General features: G+C 38.4%; 1 protein-coding gene across 5 annotated transcripts in view; it reads right to left on the reverse strand.

Moving 5' to 3' along the window:
• The window catches only part of flt1 (fms related receptor tyrosine kinase 1), a 190,996-nt gene that overhangs the window by 6,885 nt on the left and 167,329 nt on the right, over positions 1 to 16,782 (reverse strand). For 3 of the 5 annotated variants that reach the window (XM_059646689.1, XM_048532603.2, XM_048532602.2), the window contains exons 27-29: positions 16,613 to 16,752; positions 11,656 to 11,740; positions 6,882 to 6,976 (exon numbers count right to left, since the gene is read on the reverse strand). In XM_059646689.1, coding sequence (XP_059502672.1) covers positions 6,882 to 6,976; positions 11,656 to 11,740; positions 16,613 to 16,752 — 320 coding nt within the window. Of the gene's footprint in view, positions 1 to 6,881; positions 6,977 to 11,655; positions 11,741 to 16,612; positions 16,753 to 16,782 lie in introns of those variants that run through there. The other 2 variants (XM_048532604.2, XR_007247729.1) reach the window with 1 other exon arrangement.

Raw genomic sequence — 16,782 nt, forward strand, 5'->3', positions numbered from 1 at the left:
CAAATTTCACATCTTGAAAAAGACTACAGAAGGATGAAGGAGGAGATGGTGGTGTGTTGATGAGATCCCTGGACTATTGATTCAAATGATGGTTTGTGGAAATGGGCACAAATTTCAGCATGGCATCTGATGGAATTTTAATCCAACTAACAAAATCTGGAATTTAAAGCTAGCCTTCTGTCTTAGTGATAATGAAAAAAAATCACCAAGACCCATAGATTCACAAATGTTGTTTAGAAAATCTTCTGTCTTTACCTACTCTGAGCTAAATGTGACTCCATATCCACTACAGTGTGGTTGACTTTTAACTGCACTCTGAAATGATCTGAAAACTGCTCAATTCACAGACATGAAAAAGGGTCTCAACCTGAAACGTCAGCTTTCCTGCTCCTCTTGGCTTGCTGTGTTCATCTAGCTCTACGCCTTGTTATCTCAATTCACAGACAATTGGGAATGGGCAAGAAATGCCTTTCCAGCGATGCCTACATCCCATGAAAGAACACATTGTTTGTAGAAAGGCTGAGCTGAATGCTGAAAAACCTGCTCATAAGACATCAGGAAATTCAATTCTTGAAGCTATCAAGTATACATTTTGTAGAAGGTGTAAATATGTGTCAATTTACCAGGCTTGCTTTATTAGTATCCTTACTGCTACAGAACCACCAAGTTGGATCCTAGCTTTTTATGATGATTAATTTCAAATTTTAGGCATATTTTATGGCAACTATATGAGTTAAACTGAAGCTTCAAATATGATCCAGCTTCTCCATATCATTTGCCATAGGTTGTGGCTTTTATCTTTAAAAAATATTATTTTTAAATTAATCATTACAGAAATGGAACATGCATTCACAATTAATTTTCATAAAAGCATGTTTTAACTCCAGGGTCATTGGTATTGCTTATTTTAGCGTGATTCTTTTTGTACGTAATAGATCAACGTTTATCTCTGAACTTTACAACTTTACAACCTGACATTTAATGTTTTGATCAGGGCAGTATGATTTTTCCTTTTTGACTATATTGGAATGAAGTAAACTCAGACTAGTGGATTCTCAGATAGTGGCTTAAGTGATCTGATTCATTCTAAGGTAAATTGCTATTTCAAGCTGTACCTGAATATGATCAATTTCTCACTTCTACTGGATATTAAAATTCAAAACATTTTAGGCCTTTGAGAAGGACATCCTAAAGTCTGTCAGTTGTGGAATGTTTTTAAAGGGCAGATTCCAATTCATATTGAAATAATAGCTCCATCAATGTTTCTATTGAAAAAACTGAAATCAGAATTGAAAGAAAGAATTAGTATTTGTTTAATGCCCAACATAAGTTAAGAATGTACCAAGCTCTTTATGGCCAATGAAGTACTTTTGTTTTCAAGTAGAAAGTTTCCACAAATAACAGTGATACAAAACTTCAGAGTATCGTAGGATGACAGCAGTTTGGTTCAATATTCTCCATTAGATAAGCATCTAATCCATTATAATGAAGTGCCAAGTGTCAGTTAGAAACCTTTCACAATCACAAGGATTAATCTGATTTCTGTTTTGCTTGAGCAATAAGTACTGACCAGGGTACTGAGTGAATGCTCCCTTTTTTTCAGATGGTGCTTTTATACCTTTAATGTTCACTTCAGAGGGCATATGGGACACAGATTAATGGCTCATTTTGAAGGATGACCCCTTTGTCAGGGCAGCCCTCCTTTAGTACTGGTCTGAAGTTGACAGTAGGTTAAATATTTAGGTCATTGTGATGAGACTCGAACTTACAGAATCTGACTCAAAAACAAGAATAGTAGCATTGAACCAAGCTTGATACCTAATTTACTGAAAAAGTAAGCAATTCAAAGAATTCAATTTATGCAGTAATGCTTTTAAACTTTTGTATCTACAGACATATAGAAAGTGTCACTCACCAACTGTAAAGAGTCAGTGTAAGGGAACCTTTGCTAAGCGAGTGAGACAGCAGCCAAATGAGTGTATCTGGGAATGGGTTCAAAGTGGGAATTCAGAGCAGAGGGAGATAGAGGTTCTTCAAATGAGGTCTACTGCAATAGTAATCTCTAGAGCAAGAGGTGAGTGGGATGGGATAAAACGCTAAAATCAAAAGGCCGAACTTTATGGAGATCAGCACCAGAGAGTCATTACAAACTATATCATGTCTCAGTTGCAGGGAAGAAAGCTGATTAGTGAGTCTTTAAATTAAAAGAGTTGGGTCATTAAAGTATAATCTTGGCTGAGATAGAGAGGTTTTTAATCAGACAGGGAATCAAGGGTTATGAGAAAAATAGGAAAGTGGAGTTGAGGATTATCAGATCATCCAAGCTCTCACTGAATCACAGAGCAGATTCAATTGGCAGAATGGCCTGCTTATACTCTGTCTTATGGTCTTGTTTTTAATCATTAGTTAAATGAATCTGAACTCTGTCTTCTCTTTTACAACATTAAAGGTAGTGTATCATCACGATAATGGTGGAGACAGGTTTGCAGCACATCTAGTAATGCTCCCACATATTTTGCCACTGTACTTGATTTGACTATGCTAGCATGTTTTTCTTGAGGTAATCATGTTTATCATTAAGATAATGGTTGAACCTAACTAGCTGCATTATATCCTGTCACAGACCCTTTGATACCTCCATGGGAGTCATCAAAGTCAATGGCTTTCTGTACTGTGTTACTATATTTGCTAATTTTAGAGTATGAGGCAGTCTCCGGCCCAGAATCCCTTTGAGTAAAACACTGCAGTGAAAAGTACATTGCTTTCCTAAGAATCAGGAAATCAGGAGCAAGAAGGGAAATTAGCAGAACATCTTTTTATATACATCAAGGTAACAGACTTTTGTATAAGTTATCTGGAAATGCCATTATAGTAAATATTGTAAATTTAGCAATGAGAAGCTTTGAATACCGAACAGATTACAAGATATGATCAAAACATAATTATTGGGGATTAAAAGTCAGCATTTGGTCAAGGACATTTTCTAGTCCTTAAACATTCATGTGCTTGTCAGTTGGTTACCCACATCTGAATAAGAGCTGAGCACCCCCGTAAAGTCTTTTTGGTACACCTAATTCTTTTTTATTCATTCATGGGTTACGGGTGTTGCTGGTAAGGCCAAGATTTATTCCTTAACACTAATTACCTTGGAAATTGTGGTAGTCAGCAGCCTGCTGCACCACTGCAGGTTATTTTCCATTGTGGGAGAGTCTAGGACAGACTGTTGTTAGGAAGGGAGTTCCAGAATTACACCCCAGCAACGCTGAAGGCACAGTGATATTTTCTAAGACAGGATAGTGTGTGACTTGGAGGGGAACTTGCAAGTGGTGGTGTTCCCTTGCATATGTATCCCTGATCCTTCACGGTGCTATAGATAATAGGTTTGGAAGGTGTTCTCTGAGGATCCTTGGTGTGTTAATGCAATTCATCTCGTAAATAGTACACGCTCTGTGTCAATGGTACAGGGAATGAATACTGATCCTGGTCGATGTGATATCAACCAAATGTGTTACTTTGTCCTGGAAGATGTCAAGTTTCTTGAGAGTAGTTGGAGTTGCACTTATCCAGGCAATTTGGGATATTCCATCACACTCCTGACTTGTGCCTTGTAGATGGTGGACATGAATTTAGGAGATAGGTGGTAAGTTACTCATTAACCTCTGACCTACTCTCGTAGCCACTTTGGTTATATGGCCAGCTCAGTCTATGTTTTTGACCAAAAGTAACCCCCACAATGTTGATAGTGGAGAATTAGAACATAGAAACGAGGAACTTCTATATTTGTTTGTCATCCTACTTCATATGACCATATTGGGAATCATAAATGAATATATAACATCTTATTTGATATAATGTATCTCCAGGTTAAATCTCTAAACTTGAGTAACCAATTTGGTAGCAGTTATGCCCCATTTGACAAAACACATAACCTAGACTGACATGTCAACAAAGTATTGAAGAAGGATTGTAGGTGGTATTCCCCTACTGGTAATGCTGGTAAACAAATGCTGTGCCTGTCCAATTAAGAGGATATAATAGAGCTTGTGACATAATTAAAGGAAGAGCAAAGAGTTCTCCTAGTGTAAAAACAGAAGTAGTGCTGGAGAAATTAAAAAGATCTGGGAGCATCCATAGGGAGAGGAACAGATCCAACTTTTCAAGGTGGTATGAGCCTTTGTCAGAACTCCTTCTTCAGTTTTGGTGTTCTGGACAATATTCCTCAATCAACATCACCAAGACAGCCCATTTGGTCATTTTTTAAAATTGCTGTTTATAGCACCTTGCTGGCCAGAAATTGGATACCATATTTACAGAGATATACTGGTATGAGAGACAGTCCAGAGAAGGTTCGCTTGGTTGTTCCCAGGTATGGAGGGTCTATCTTGTGAAGAGAGATTGAGTAGATTGCGCCTACACTCGTTTAGAAGAATGAAAGGCATCCTTATTGAAATATGCAGGATTTTCAGGGGGCTTGGTAAAGTGGATGTGCAGAAGTTGTTTCCCCTGGTGGCAGAGTCTAGGACAGATGGCACAAAGTCAGAGTAATGGAGACACTCTATAAGGCAGAGATGAGGAGGCATTTCTTCTCTCAGAAGGTAGTGAATCTGTAGAATTTTTTAACACAGAAGGCTGTAGAGTCTGAGTCAACAAGGCTGTGATAGTCAGATTTTAATCAGAAAGAAAATCGAGTTTCGTGGGGAAAAGGCAGGAAAGTGGAGTTGAGAATTATCGCAGCTGCCATGATCTCATTGATTGCTAGAGCAAGTTTTATGGGTTGAATGGCCTACCCTGTTCCTGCATCATACAGTCTGATTCTGAAAACTACAAGTTATTGCACTTGAGAAACAATGAAGCACCTTGTCAGGGATTTTTGCTTCCAGGCTGGGAACCAAGAGTCTGGACACTGTCCAGCCCTGCAAACACAACCAAAGAGGAAGTGCTCTGGAACTGCAGATTTTCATTTTAAGCTTCAGATTTTCTTGACAAAGAAAAGATCCTGTCAACAGTGTGAAGCTGCTGGGTGCAGAAGCACTTTAAATGTGACATTTTTATAAAATCAATACATCAAAAAATAACCTGAAAGTGTTCAGCCCTCACACTCTCACTTATTCTTCTTGCCCAACCATGTTAAACTATGAACACACCCACCTTTCATGGCCCTTTTATACTCTCTGTGTCAACCTATGGTACCCCTTCCCATGCACCATTACAGCCCGTAATTACCTGAACGTCAACCCAACCACTATCCAGTATGGACCACTCTTGGTGCCCATACTGAGATTTAATGCAATTCTTAAATGTTTAAAGGTGACTTTTAAAAAAAAAGCTTTTTTTGAAATATATAAAAGACAGCATCTTTGAATAACTTGACAGCTTTATAGATCCCTTTTAAGGTACCTTTCGGTAGTACCCTCAACTGTTCTTAAAAGTGTATGTACTTCTTACACACATTCCTGGCTACCTTTAACAAACCCAAAAGATAACTTACTTTTTTCCAAAGGGCCCCTGAGAGACCACCTGACCTCCCCAAAATGTGGCCAGGGACTATATCCAAAATGGTAACTTATCTATTCAAAAATGTACCCTATCTACCCAAGCAACGCTGCATAGTTTATTTCTTCTCTTAACAGGTCTAAACTGCACACATCCTGTTTTCCACTCATAGCTAATGAAGATCAGATATGACTGAAGGCAGCCACTACTTTATAATTGCAGCTGCTTGTGAGAGCCACGGAGAAATAACCTGGAACCATAGCCCATTCTGTGCAGTGCCAACCCCTGATGTTGTGAAAATTCCAGCTTTTGAGTACATTTCAAAAGCAAGTAGTTTCTTTTCTTTAAAGATTGGCTTCCAACTATCTAACAATTAGAGATTTTTTTCCTCTAACTTCTCTTTGTCCTGTTACGTGCTGTGCTTTGCTTCTTTGTGTAAATTAGTTTAGAAAAAAAAACAATTAGCAGAACAACCTGTTAGGATATCCTCTATTTCATGTTTAGATCCTATTAGTGGCACAACTTCGCCAAAACATAAGAGTAAAATTTTTTAAGTTGCTTTACAAATGATTTGCAATGTACACAAAGCCAATTTTTTTTCTATTACACCAGGGACCAGAGTGCAGTATTATGTACCAAAACGCAAGCTTTCACCAGCTACAAAAAAGAACCTTTTTTTAACCATACTCACTGTCCTACTATTTTTTTGTTAGTTTCTGAAACATTTGGCATCATTTCTTCCATTTCTAAAAAAAACATTCCTTTCCTTTACAAAAATGTCATTATTTTACATCAATCTTGCATCAACATATTTGGCTGCTTTTACTCTTCAGTTCTGCTCTGTGCATATAATTTTATTAAAAGCCCAATCATGTCATTCTATAGTAATCACAGCTGTTAAAGAACTCTACAAGCTAAACCTATTTCTGTTTTGGAAATAAAGTAAGGAAAAATGCTTTAGGAAACAGGCAAGTGCAGGAAGTATTTCATGTGAAAAACCTGCCAGTACTTTTATTCTAAATTTTGCAACCTAATTAAGTTAGAATGAACGACAAAGATACCAGATAATTAATGGGGTACTCATAAATAGCAGAGGTTCACTCAGGAATTAAGCTGTAACAGCAAGTTTGCTTCACCATCACCATTTGAAGTGATGTTTATACTGCACAATTTACTCATACTAAAAAGCATTTCATCACAAAAAGCACTTCCTACTTAATTACTTTCCTGTAAATTCAGTGCAGACAAGCACAAAGTGCTATGCTGCAAGAACTCCCCGCTCTGGTCATTTAAGTTTCTGAAACATGTCTTATTTTTACCCTGGTCTCAACTGTTATAATTACTGGTTTTAGTAATATGCTGTATATCTTTTATAATATTAGATTTACCCAAAAGAATGTAAATGCCTTGGTTTGATATTGGCCCACATTGGATGATCCAATTCTTCTGATGTTAACACCATTCCACTATCAGTCTGATAATCCTGAAAAATAAACAACAGTAGGCTCAGGATAATAAAATGTGAGGCTGGATGAACACAGCAGGCCAAGCAGCATCTCAGGAGCACAAAAGCTGACGTTTCGGGCCTAGACCCTTCATCAGAGAGGGGGATGGGGGGAGGGAACTGGAATAAATAGGGAGAGAGGGGGAGGCGGACCGAAGATGGAGAGTAAAGAAGATAGGTGGAGAGGGTGTAGGTGGGGAGGTAGGGAGGGGATAGGTCAGTCCAGGGAAGACGGACAGGTCAAGGAGGTGGGATGAGGTTAGTAGGTAGCTGGGGGTGCGGCTTGGGGTGGGAGGAAGGGATGGGTGAGAGGAAGAACCGGTTAGGGAGGCAGAGACAGGTTGGACTGGTTTTGGGATGCAGTGGGTGGGGGGGAAGAGCTGGGCTGGTTGTGTGGTGCAGTGGGGGGAGGGGATGAACTGGGCTGGTTTAGGGATGCAGTGGGGGAAGGGGAGATTTTGAAACTGGTGAAGTCCACATTGATACCATATGGCTGCAGGGTTCCCAGGCGGAATATGAGTTGCTGTTCCTGCAACCTTCGGGTGGCATCATTGTGGCAGTGCAGGAGGCCCATGATGGACATGTCATCAAGAGAATGGGAGGGGGAGTGGAAATGGTTTGCGACTGGGAGGTGCAGTTGTTTGTAGGCTAGTAGGCTCATGCAGGTTTGCTATTTAACATGGTTATTGGCTGTACAAACTAGTGGATCTTTCTAATATTCTGAAATATGATTATATCATGTTGTAAACCGTCTCTATTTTAAATCGAAGAAGTAGAACTGGCATTCATTGTGTATTATCATTCTTTTGACCAATGCCTATGTTGTATAATCACTGAAAATAATACTATTTTTCCAATTCTTCTGGCTAGGGAGTCTCGGACTAAGAGGGAGAAATTAATGTTGATACCTAGTCCTTTCAACAGTGATATTGGAACACACTTCTACATACAAAGGATAATAGACATTTGGAACTCTCCTTTGCAAAGTCAATTAAGGCTAGATCTACGGCAAATTTTAGATTCGAGAAGAATGGAATTTTGTTATTCAATGTTGAAAGGGAGATGGGACAAAGATATGGCAGTAGGTCACACATCATCTGTGACCTCACTGAACTGCTCAGGGGACTGAAAGGCCTGCTTCTGTTCCTTTGCTAGCAAATGGAAGGCACACAAAATATGCTGTGCATGTGTACTTTGGGCTTGCACACAGTGCATGGAGTACCTTGGTTACTTACTTAAAACAGCTACTTAGTTTACAAAGATCTCAATATACAGATGAAGGCCATTCAATCCATCTTGAATGACCATACACTGTCTCCTCTGCTTGTCTAATTGCTTCTCAATGATTCCAGAGTTTCAAATTCAGTAAGTTGTGTAAGATTTTTAAATTTACAGTGTGAAGTTTAACAGTTGTTGGTGGTATTATGGTTACATCATTGTACTAGCAGTCCAGCCTTCAGCAGGCAGTTTCAAATCTCACCATACAGCTGCCAGGATAAATCTAGATGTTTTAATTTAGAAAATCAAGTTGCAGTAATGGCGACAATGACAGAATTATGGATCGCCATTAAAAAACCATCTAGCTCACAAATGTACTTTATGGAAGGAAATCTACCATCCTTACTGATTTGGCCTATATGTAATTCCAGAGCCATTGTAATGTGGTTGACTCAAAACTGTCCTCTGAAAGTCCAAAGATATGTAGGTTAGGTGGAGTAGCTCAATTGCCCATAGTATCCAGGGATGTGCAGCTATGGGAAATGTGGGGTTACAAGGATAGAATAGGAGGATAGGGTGTTCTTCGGAGGGTCAGGTCAGTGTGGACTCGATGGGAAAAATGGCCTGCTTCCACACCCTAGGGATCCTATCATTCTCTGAAATGGCCTAGCAAGTCACTCAGACCAATGCAATTAGGGATGGATAACAAACGCTGGTGACGGCAATGTTCAATGAAAGAAAGCTGCATGGGGCAAGGACAAGTCCCAGAAATAGAAGTTCAGCTGCTGTCTGTTGTCAGACCCCATTGCACTGAGACAAAGGCATAACTCTGAGGTGATTTTTTAAAATATTTTAAGGGATAGTAGTTAAAGGTCAATTGCAGATAAGGCAAGAAGCCAGAATTAAGAACCTCAACAGTTCAGGTATCATCTCGTATCACATGAGCAGCATAGCTGTGTTCTTAGTTGTTTGAACTCCAGAATCAGTAGCAGGAAAGAGGATACATGGAAATTGGTGCGAGAAGCAGGATACTGTACAGGATGTGCGGAGCATCAGGCAATAAAAGGCCAAAGGAAAGGGTTAACGGACACACAGAAGAATGAGATGACACCCTGACTACAATATCTAAAGGGACAGGTAGAAACACTTGTACATAACTGGATCAGTGGCAGAGGAGACTGTGAGTCTGTATGAAGATGGCCACAGATATCTGTACCCTTGTCATCTGCGAACCTCTGTCACATTTTTCATTATGTATTATACATTCACTTGGGCTGACATCTGGCAAGTAAAATGTGCACCACACAATTGCCAAGCAACGATCATCTTCGATAAGAGATGGTTTAACCACTATCTTTTGACATTTCCAGGTGGAAGAACAAGGACAGCAGATACATGAGGATACCACTTACAAGTTCCCCTCCAAGCACTCACCATCCTGACTTGGAAATATATCGCTGTTCCTTCACTGTCACTAAGTAAAAATCCTAGAAATCTTCCTTAAGAGCATTGAGGGTCTACCTACAGTACATTATCTGCAGTAGTTCAAGAAGGCAGCTCAGCATCACATTCTCAAGGGCAAGTAGGACAGGCAATAAATGCTGGCCAGCCCAAGATGCCCACATCCCACAAGTCTATTAAAATAGGTGACACAATAAAAACCCTGTAAACATTGCCAACACAGAATCCATGATTGAGGAGAAAGGAAATCACCCCAGAAACATTATCACAGATGGCGGCATCACCCAAACATGTGCAATGGAGACACAGGAACAGGGAGAAAATAGAGCCCTTATAGGAAGTCGCATGTAAGAAAACCGTTTCATTTTCTATCTTTCTGTTTCAGTTCTGATGGCACAACATTGTGAAAATGTAACAAAAACAGAAATTGCTGGAGAAACTCAATAGATCTGACAGCATCTGTGGGGAGAAAACAGAGTCACCAGACTTGAAACATTACCTCTGTTTTCTTCCAAAAGATGCTCCCAGACCTGCTAAGTTTTGCCAACAATTTCTGTTTCCGTTTTTGTTTCAGGTCTCAGCATCTACAACTCTTCATTTTATGTTTGAGAAAATGTAACTCTAGTTTCTCTCGACAGATGCTACTTCAGCCCCTGAGTACTTTCAGCCGCTTTCAATATCATCTTTAGCTCTTTGAACACCCTTCAGGTGGTACTCTTATATCGCCTGTCTATTTCCATGTGCAGTACGTTAAATTTTTCTGTTGAACTTCATTTCACTGTTGCTGTCTCTATTCATACTTTGCACAATATTTTAAATATTTTCTATGCTTCATTTTCAATTTTCTTGGCGTTTTCAGCATTTTTAGTCTGCAAATGCGAACAATTTGGGTGAATTTTAAATTAATTATCTCCTTGTTTGTGCAGGCAAAGCCTAGTTTCTTGATATAAGACAGACATCTATTTGTAATAATTCTGCAATCTTTCCCAAATAAGTGTGTACGTTGTAAAAGACTAGGTCTTTATCAGACTTACAGAACAGCCCCATCAAGGAAACTGTCTTTGATATTAATAAGCGCAGTTATGACAAATACTGCTTTTTAAAAGAAATTGTGTAATACCTTCTTATATTTTCTTCTTTTTTTAATCTTCAAACAATCTTATTCAACTGGACAATATCAATGGAAAGGAGGGAGCAGGTGATCAGCAAAATAAAAATATCCTAATAATACGTTGCTGCTTGTCCTTCATTCTCTGTTCCCCGTTCTATTCCACATTGTAATTCTTTGATTAACATTTTTTCTCATTAAACTGCTATCCTGAGATGTTGTTATGTCTGGTTCAGTTCCTTCCCTCTGTCATTTTAAATCTTTCAACTTTTTTGAACCTAACGATAATTTTGGCTACAGATTCCATTTGGTCCAGCTTCAATTGAAGTGAATTAAATTTTGAAAGAACACGTTATTGCTGAGAATGCATTGTTTTCGATTCTTATAATAATACTCTCAATAAGGATGGAAATCAATTCACCCCAAAGGGATTACTCACATTTGACTCAAGTAGTGAACAAAGAAAAGCATAGCTTATTTCAGAAGAACTTCTGGGGTTTAAGCAAGATACAAGCTCAGACAGTCCCATCTTCTTCTGTTTGATTAAAACTAACTCACAAAGCATGACAGCAATTCTTTAAAACTGCAACAGTATTAGAGAATACAAGTTCTCACTTTAAGTATATTTACAACTCTGTATTTTATAATTATCATAACGCTTGAGGCTTTCATAAATTCAAAAGGAAAGAGGCAAAGATTCAGAAGGAAACCAAATGTATTTTGTGAAGTTTGTCATAACATGGTTGATAACATCTATCCATTGTAATCTGGGGAAGGATGCTTGCAAAGCTGTATTGTAACTCCTTAGATTTGAAACAGAGCCAAAACTATCAAACAGTGCACAACAGTACATGTTCATAAGAAAACTTACATCTGTTAACGTTGCAAGCTGAAGTGGTAATTCTTCAAAGGTCTTTAAATTCTGTGGATGTTTCTTTATACCAGTGTTAATATATCTATAGTGACAGCAACATGTTACACATTTAAATTAGTCTACATGACAGGGTTAAGCAAAGATAAAAGCGTTGGTTCATAATTCTATTTGATAATCAGAGAACATGTAAAGCATTTAAATATGAGCAGAACCCAGTCGTTAGATTTTGTTTAATAATCTTCAATGTCAGATGTGTAATACGCAGTAATGACATCAATATGGGTATGTAAGAGAACATAGAACATAGAACATAGAACATTACAGCGCAATACAGGCCCTTTGGATCTCGATGTTGCACCGACCTGTGAAACCAATCTGAAGCCCGTCTAACCTACACTATTCCATTATCTATATGTTTATCCAATGACCATTTAAATGCCCTTAAAGTTGGCGAGTCTACTACTGTTCCAGGTAGGGCATTCCACGCCCTTACTACTCTCTGAGTAAAGAACCTATCTCTGACATCTGTCCTATCTCTATCACCCCTCAATTTAAAGCTATGTCCCCTTGTGCTAACCATCCCAATTCGAGGAAAAAGGCTCTCACTGTCTACCCAGAATGTCTAAGATTGCACTGATGTGGCTTTATGTGGACATGGGGCATTTGAGTTGGAGTGGAAACAAATTTACAATGTACAAACAAAATGGAAAATGGGAGTTAACAATGAAATTTGATATAAGGATAATCTTTAACAAGTGAAACAGTGTGAGTAATTATCAACTCAGAATGTACAAGTAAATTCATAGATCTAACTACATAAAAGCTTAAAAGAACAGCAAGAGTATAATAGACTATAAGAGCAAGTTATAAAAGTAGGCCACTCAGCCAAATGATTCTGCTCCACCATTCAATGAGATCATGTCTGATTCAATAACTTCACTTTCTAGCCTGTTCTCTAACAACCCTTGGTTCCCTTACTGATTAAGAATCTGTCTATCTCAGCCTTGAATATACTTAATGACCCAGCCTTTGAAGCCCTTTGTAGTGAAGAATTCTACTGATTCACTACCCTCTGAGAGAAGAAATTCCTCATCATGTCTGGCTTAAATGTGCAACCGCATATTCTGAGTTTATACCCTCTGGTCCAAGTCTCTGCCACAAGGGGAAACAATATTTCCACGTCTACTCTGTCAAGGCCCTTAAAAATCTTGTATGTTTTGAAAAGATTGCCTCTTACTCTTCTAAATTCCAGTAAATACTGGCCCAATTTCCTCCTAAGACAGTTCGTCTCTACCTGGTATCAGCCTAGTGCAACTTGTCTGGACTGCCTTCAATGCCAGTAGTCCTAATCTTAGATAAGGGACCTGAAACTGTTCACAATATTCCAGCTGTGATCTGACTTGTACTTTGTATAGTATAAGCAAAACCTTCCTACTTTTAGATCCATTCTCTCTTGAAATAAAGGCCACCATTCCATTTGACTTCCCTATTACCTTCTGAACTTGAATGCTATCTTTCTGTGATTCAATGATGAGAACTCCCAAATCCTCTGCTTATATTTTTTTACTCATTCATGGGATGAGGGCGTCGCTGGTGAGGCAGTATTTATTGTCCATTTCTAACTGCCCAGAGGGCAGTTCAGAGTCAACCACTTGGCTGTGGTTTGGAGTCACATGTAGGCCAGACCAGGTAAGGATGGCAGCTTCCTTCGTTAAGAACATTAGTGAACCAGATGGGTTTTTCCAACAATTAACATTGGATTCATGGTCATCATTAGATTCTTAATTCCAGGTATTTACTGAATTCAAATTCCACCATCTGCCTTGGTGAGATTTGTAACTGGGTCCCCAGGATGTTGTCTGGGTCACTGGATTAACAGTCCAGCAGTAATACCATGAGGCCATTTCCTCCCTGTTCTGTAACTTTTCTCCATTTAAATAATAAGTTCATCTGTTCTTCATGCAAAGCGCTTAAGCTTACTCCTTCCCACATTATATTCCATCAGCCAAATTTTTGTCCACTCACTTAATTCATTTTGGAGACTATTTGTGTTATCCTCATAATTTGCCTTCCCACCTATTTTTGCAAACATGGCTCTAATGCGTTCACTTCACTCATCCAAGTCATTAATAAATATTGTAAATAATTCTGGCTGCAGCACTGATACCTGTGGCACTCCACTAGTTATAGAACATAGAACATTACAGCACAGTACAGGCCCTTCAGCCCTCGATGTTATGCCGACCTGTCGTACCGATGATGAGTTGCCATCCTGAAAGTATCATCCTTATCCCAACTCTTTCTGTCTATTAAATAGCCAATCAACTATTCTTGCTAGTATCCTGCCTCCAACATCATGGGCTGATTTCTTATTAAGTAGTCTAAGTAATTGTGGTACCTTATCAAAGATTTTCTGAAAATCCAAATATATTCCATCCACAACTTCTCCTTTATCCATTCTACTTGTTGTTTATAATAAATTTGTCAGACATTATTTTCCCTTCCTGAAACTATGCTGACTCTGCTTGATCACATTATGTATTTCTGAAGGCTTTGATATTATATCCAAAAAAAAGACTCTAACAGTTCTTCAAGTAACAGGTGTTAGGTTCATTGGCCTAAAGTAACATTTTCTTTATTTCCTTCCCTTTTTAAGAAAAGTCGGTATATTCGCAGTTTTCCAATCCACTGGAACTTTTCCATAATCTAAGAATTTATGGAAGATTTCAACCAGCACATCCATTACCTTTGTAGCCACTTCCTTTAATATTCTATGCTGCATCCCATCAGATTCAGGGGACTTATCAGTCTTTAGTGCCATTATTTTCCCTAGCACTCTTCCTCGAGTAGTGGTTATTGTATTTATTTTCTCTCCTCCTTTACCTCTGATTATTTAGTAATTTTGGAATGCTATTCATTTCCTCTAAGGTGAAGACAGATACAAAGCATTTGTTAAACTCATCTGCCATTTCTCGACTCCCCATTATTATTTCCCTAGCCTTATTACGATGTTGGTTTTAAATGCATATATTGCCCTCATTTAGTGGGAGTAATGATTGCGAGGGATTAAAATTGACCTTCTTAACTTTGTGCTGAACCATTTCTACCCAGCAACATCTCATCAAGGTCAGTCACGACTTCTGTTCCTCGCAGTTGGGCATCTAAGATATGTTGTGACATCATTGGTGCCAAAAATGATTTTCACTACTCTAAATGAGGGCCACTTGCACTCAAATTTGCTAGGATAGGTGCTGACAGAATGCGTCCGAGTTGCCAGAAGAAGACTAGGTAAGCAAATTTTCTGCTCCTTGGTAATAATTTATAGCCCTAAACTGCCTCTTTCTCTCACTTGCCACACTCCGTATATATTTGGTGCAGCTTTTCCATCACTCTGGCTAGTTTTTGGTGGGAGACAGATTTTAAATATTAAAATAAGCTTGGCAGTTAAAAGTTTGTCTCCTTCAGAATGTTGAGCTCTGCTGCCTGCTTAAATTCTCCCATTACTACTGCTGCCATTCCAATAAAACCTCCCCCTCACTTGGTATGCTAAGTCATTTGAGATGTTTTAGTTATGAAAAATATGAAATAGTTGGGATGACGGCTAATGAGAATGATTTAACTCATAAATCAATGAATTATGAAGGGGTGTACACATTATGTTTTACACACAATGTATCATATTTAATGATTCAGAATCAGAAAAACTGAATGATATAACTGAAAGTTGCCAAAATCAAAAGTTGATGGCAAGTTTTGAAATGGTTTGCACTTAGGTTAAGCCTAAGGGATAAATAGTCAAAAAGCACTCTATATTTTCAAAGTTCCAGCATGAAAATAATAGATCTCAGATTCAACATGGATTGCAGAAAAATAGGCATAATTATCTTCTCTCTACCTAACTATCCAAAACGAAATTAACTGGCATTTTACAAATGCAGAGACAGCTGCCAGCCAATGTTGTTGCATAGCAGTCAGGAATGGACATTACAACATTACATCATATTTTCCAGCCCAGCTCTTAACTAAAGTTAGCAACGCAGTTACTAGCAAGAATTCTGCACAGGATATGATTCACACTAGGTTGTCTATCTCATCATTCATTTTTAAGTAAAAATGGCCATTCTGATTTGAGCTCAACCCTTGCTGTCTAAATGATTTGATAATTGCTGTTTACTGCATTAGTATTTTGGGTAGCTAGTATTAATTATTTTGACAGTGCAAAATTAAGGCAATTTTTAAAATCTCATTTCTGTTTCAAATGAAATGATTGTAAATGGAGTTAAAATTATAACACAAACTTTAAGGGCATTTAAATGGTCATTGGATAAACATATGGATAATAATGGAATAGCGTAGGTTAGATGGGCTTCAGTTTGGTTTCACAGGTCGGCGCAACATTGAGGGCCGAAGGGCCTGTACTGCACTGTTACGTCCTATGCTTATGCTCTAAAACTTGACTCATCTTCACACAGTTTTGAGGATGAAATCAATCTTAATTGTTATAAAGAACTTGTAACTGCAAATGTGCAGGCTTATCTAAACTTAGATTGATTTCCTTTTCCATTTCCATTTCCATTTACTGGCTTAGGCATTATTTTAGGAAATGATGATAAATGTGATAGAAATAAATCCACATGCATGCTGAGAAATCTTACAGAGTGTTCTTTATAAATTGTCTCTATACTTAAACAATTGTGGTTTCACTGTTAATCTTTATCAAAGGTGAGTTTGGACAGAATTAATTCCAGCAGAACAGATACCACCACTACAGTCTCCCTGTCCTAGGTAGTATCCCTGAGATTTGCTAAACTGGGAAAAGCTGGAAACCAGACATGTATTCTGACACAATTCTCCCAGGTTGCCTGACATCATGCACACTCTAGAGGGCTCCATTAAATTTAGCCACTTTTCAGTAAGTATTTTCACTTTTCAGGTGAAGAGCAATATATTTTACCCAAAGCTTCCTGTACGTTCGTAATTAAATTTTGCACCCTCCATTTCATCTCTCAAGCAGGAATCAGGTGATGTTGGAACCAAAAAGTGAAAGCTATTTGTTACAAGCATGGTACTCAGTGGGATGTAATCTTTTCCATCCTGTAAAAGAGAACATATCCTTTGTACTAT

The sequence above is a fragment of the Stegostoma tigrinum genome, chromosome 6, assembly GCF_030684315.1.
Source record: "Stegostoma tigrinum isolate sSteTig4 chromosome 6, sSteTig4.hap1, whole genome shotgun sequence".
NCBI classification, from domain to species: domain Eukaryota; kingdom Metazoa; phylum Chordata; class Chondrichthyes; order Orectolobiformes; family Stegostomatidae; genus Stegostoma; species Stegostoma tigrinum.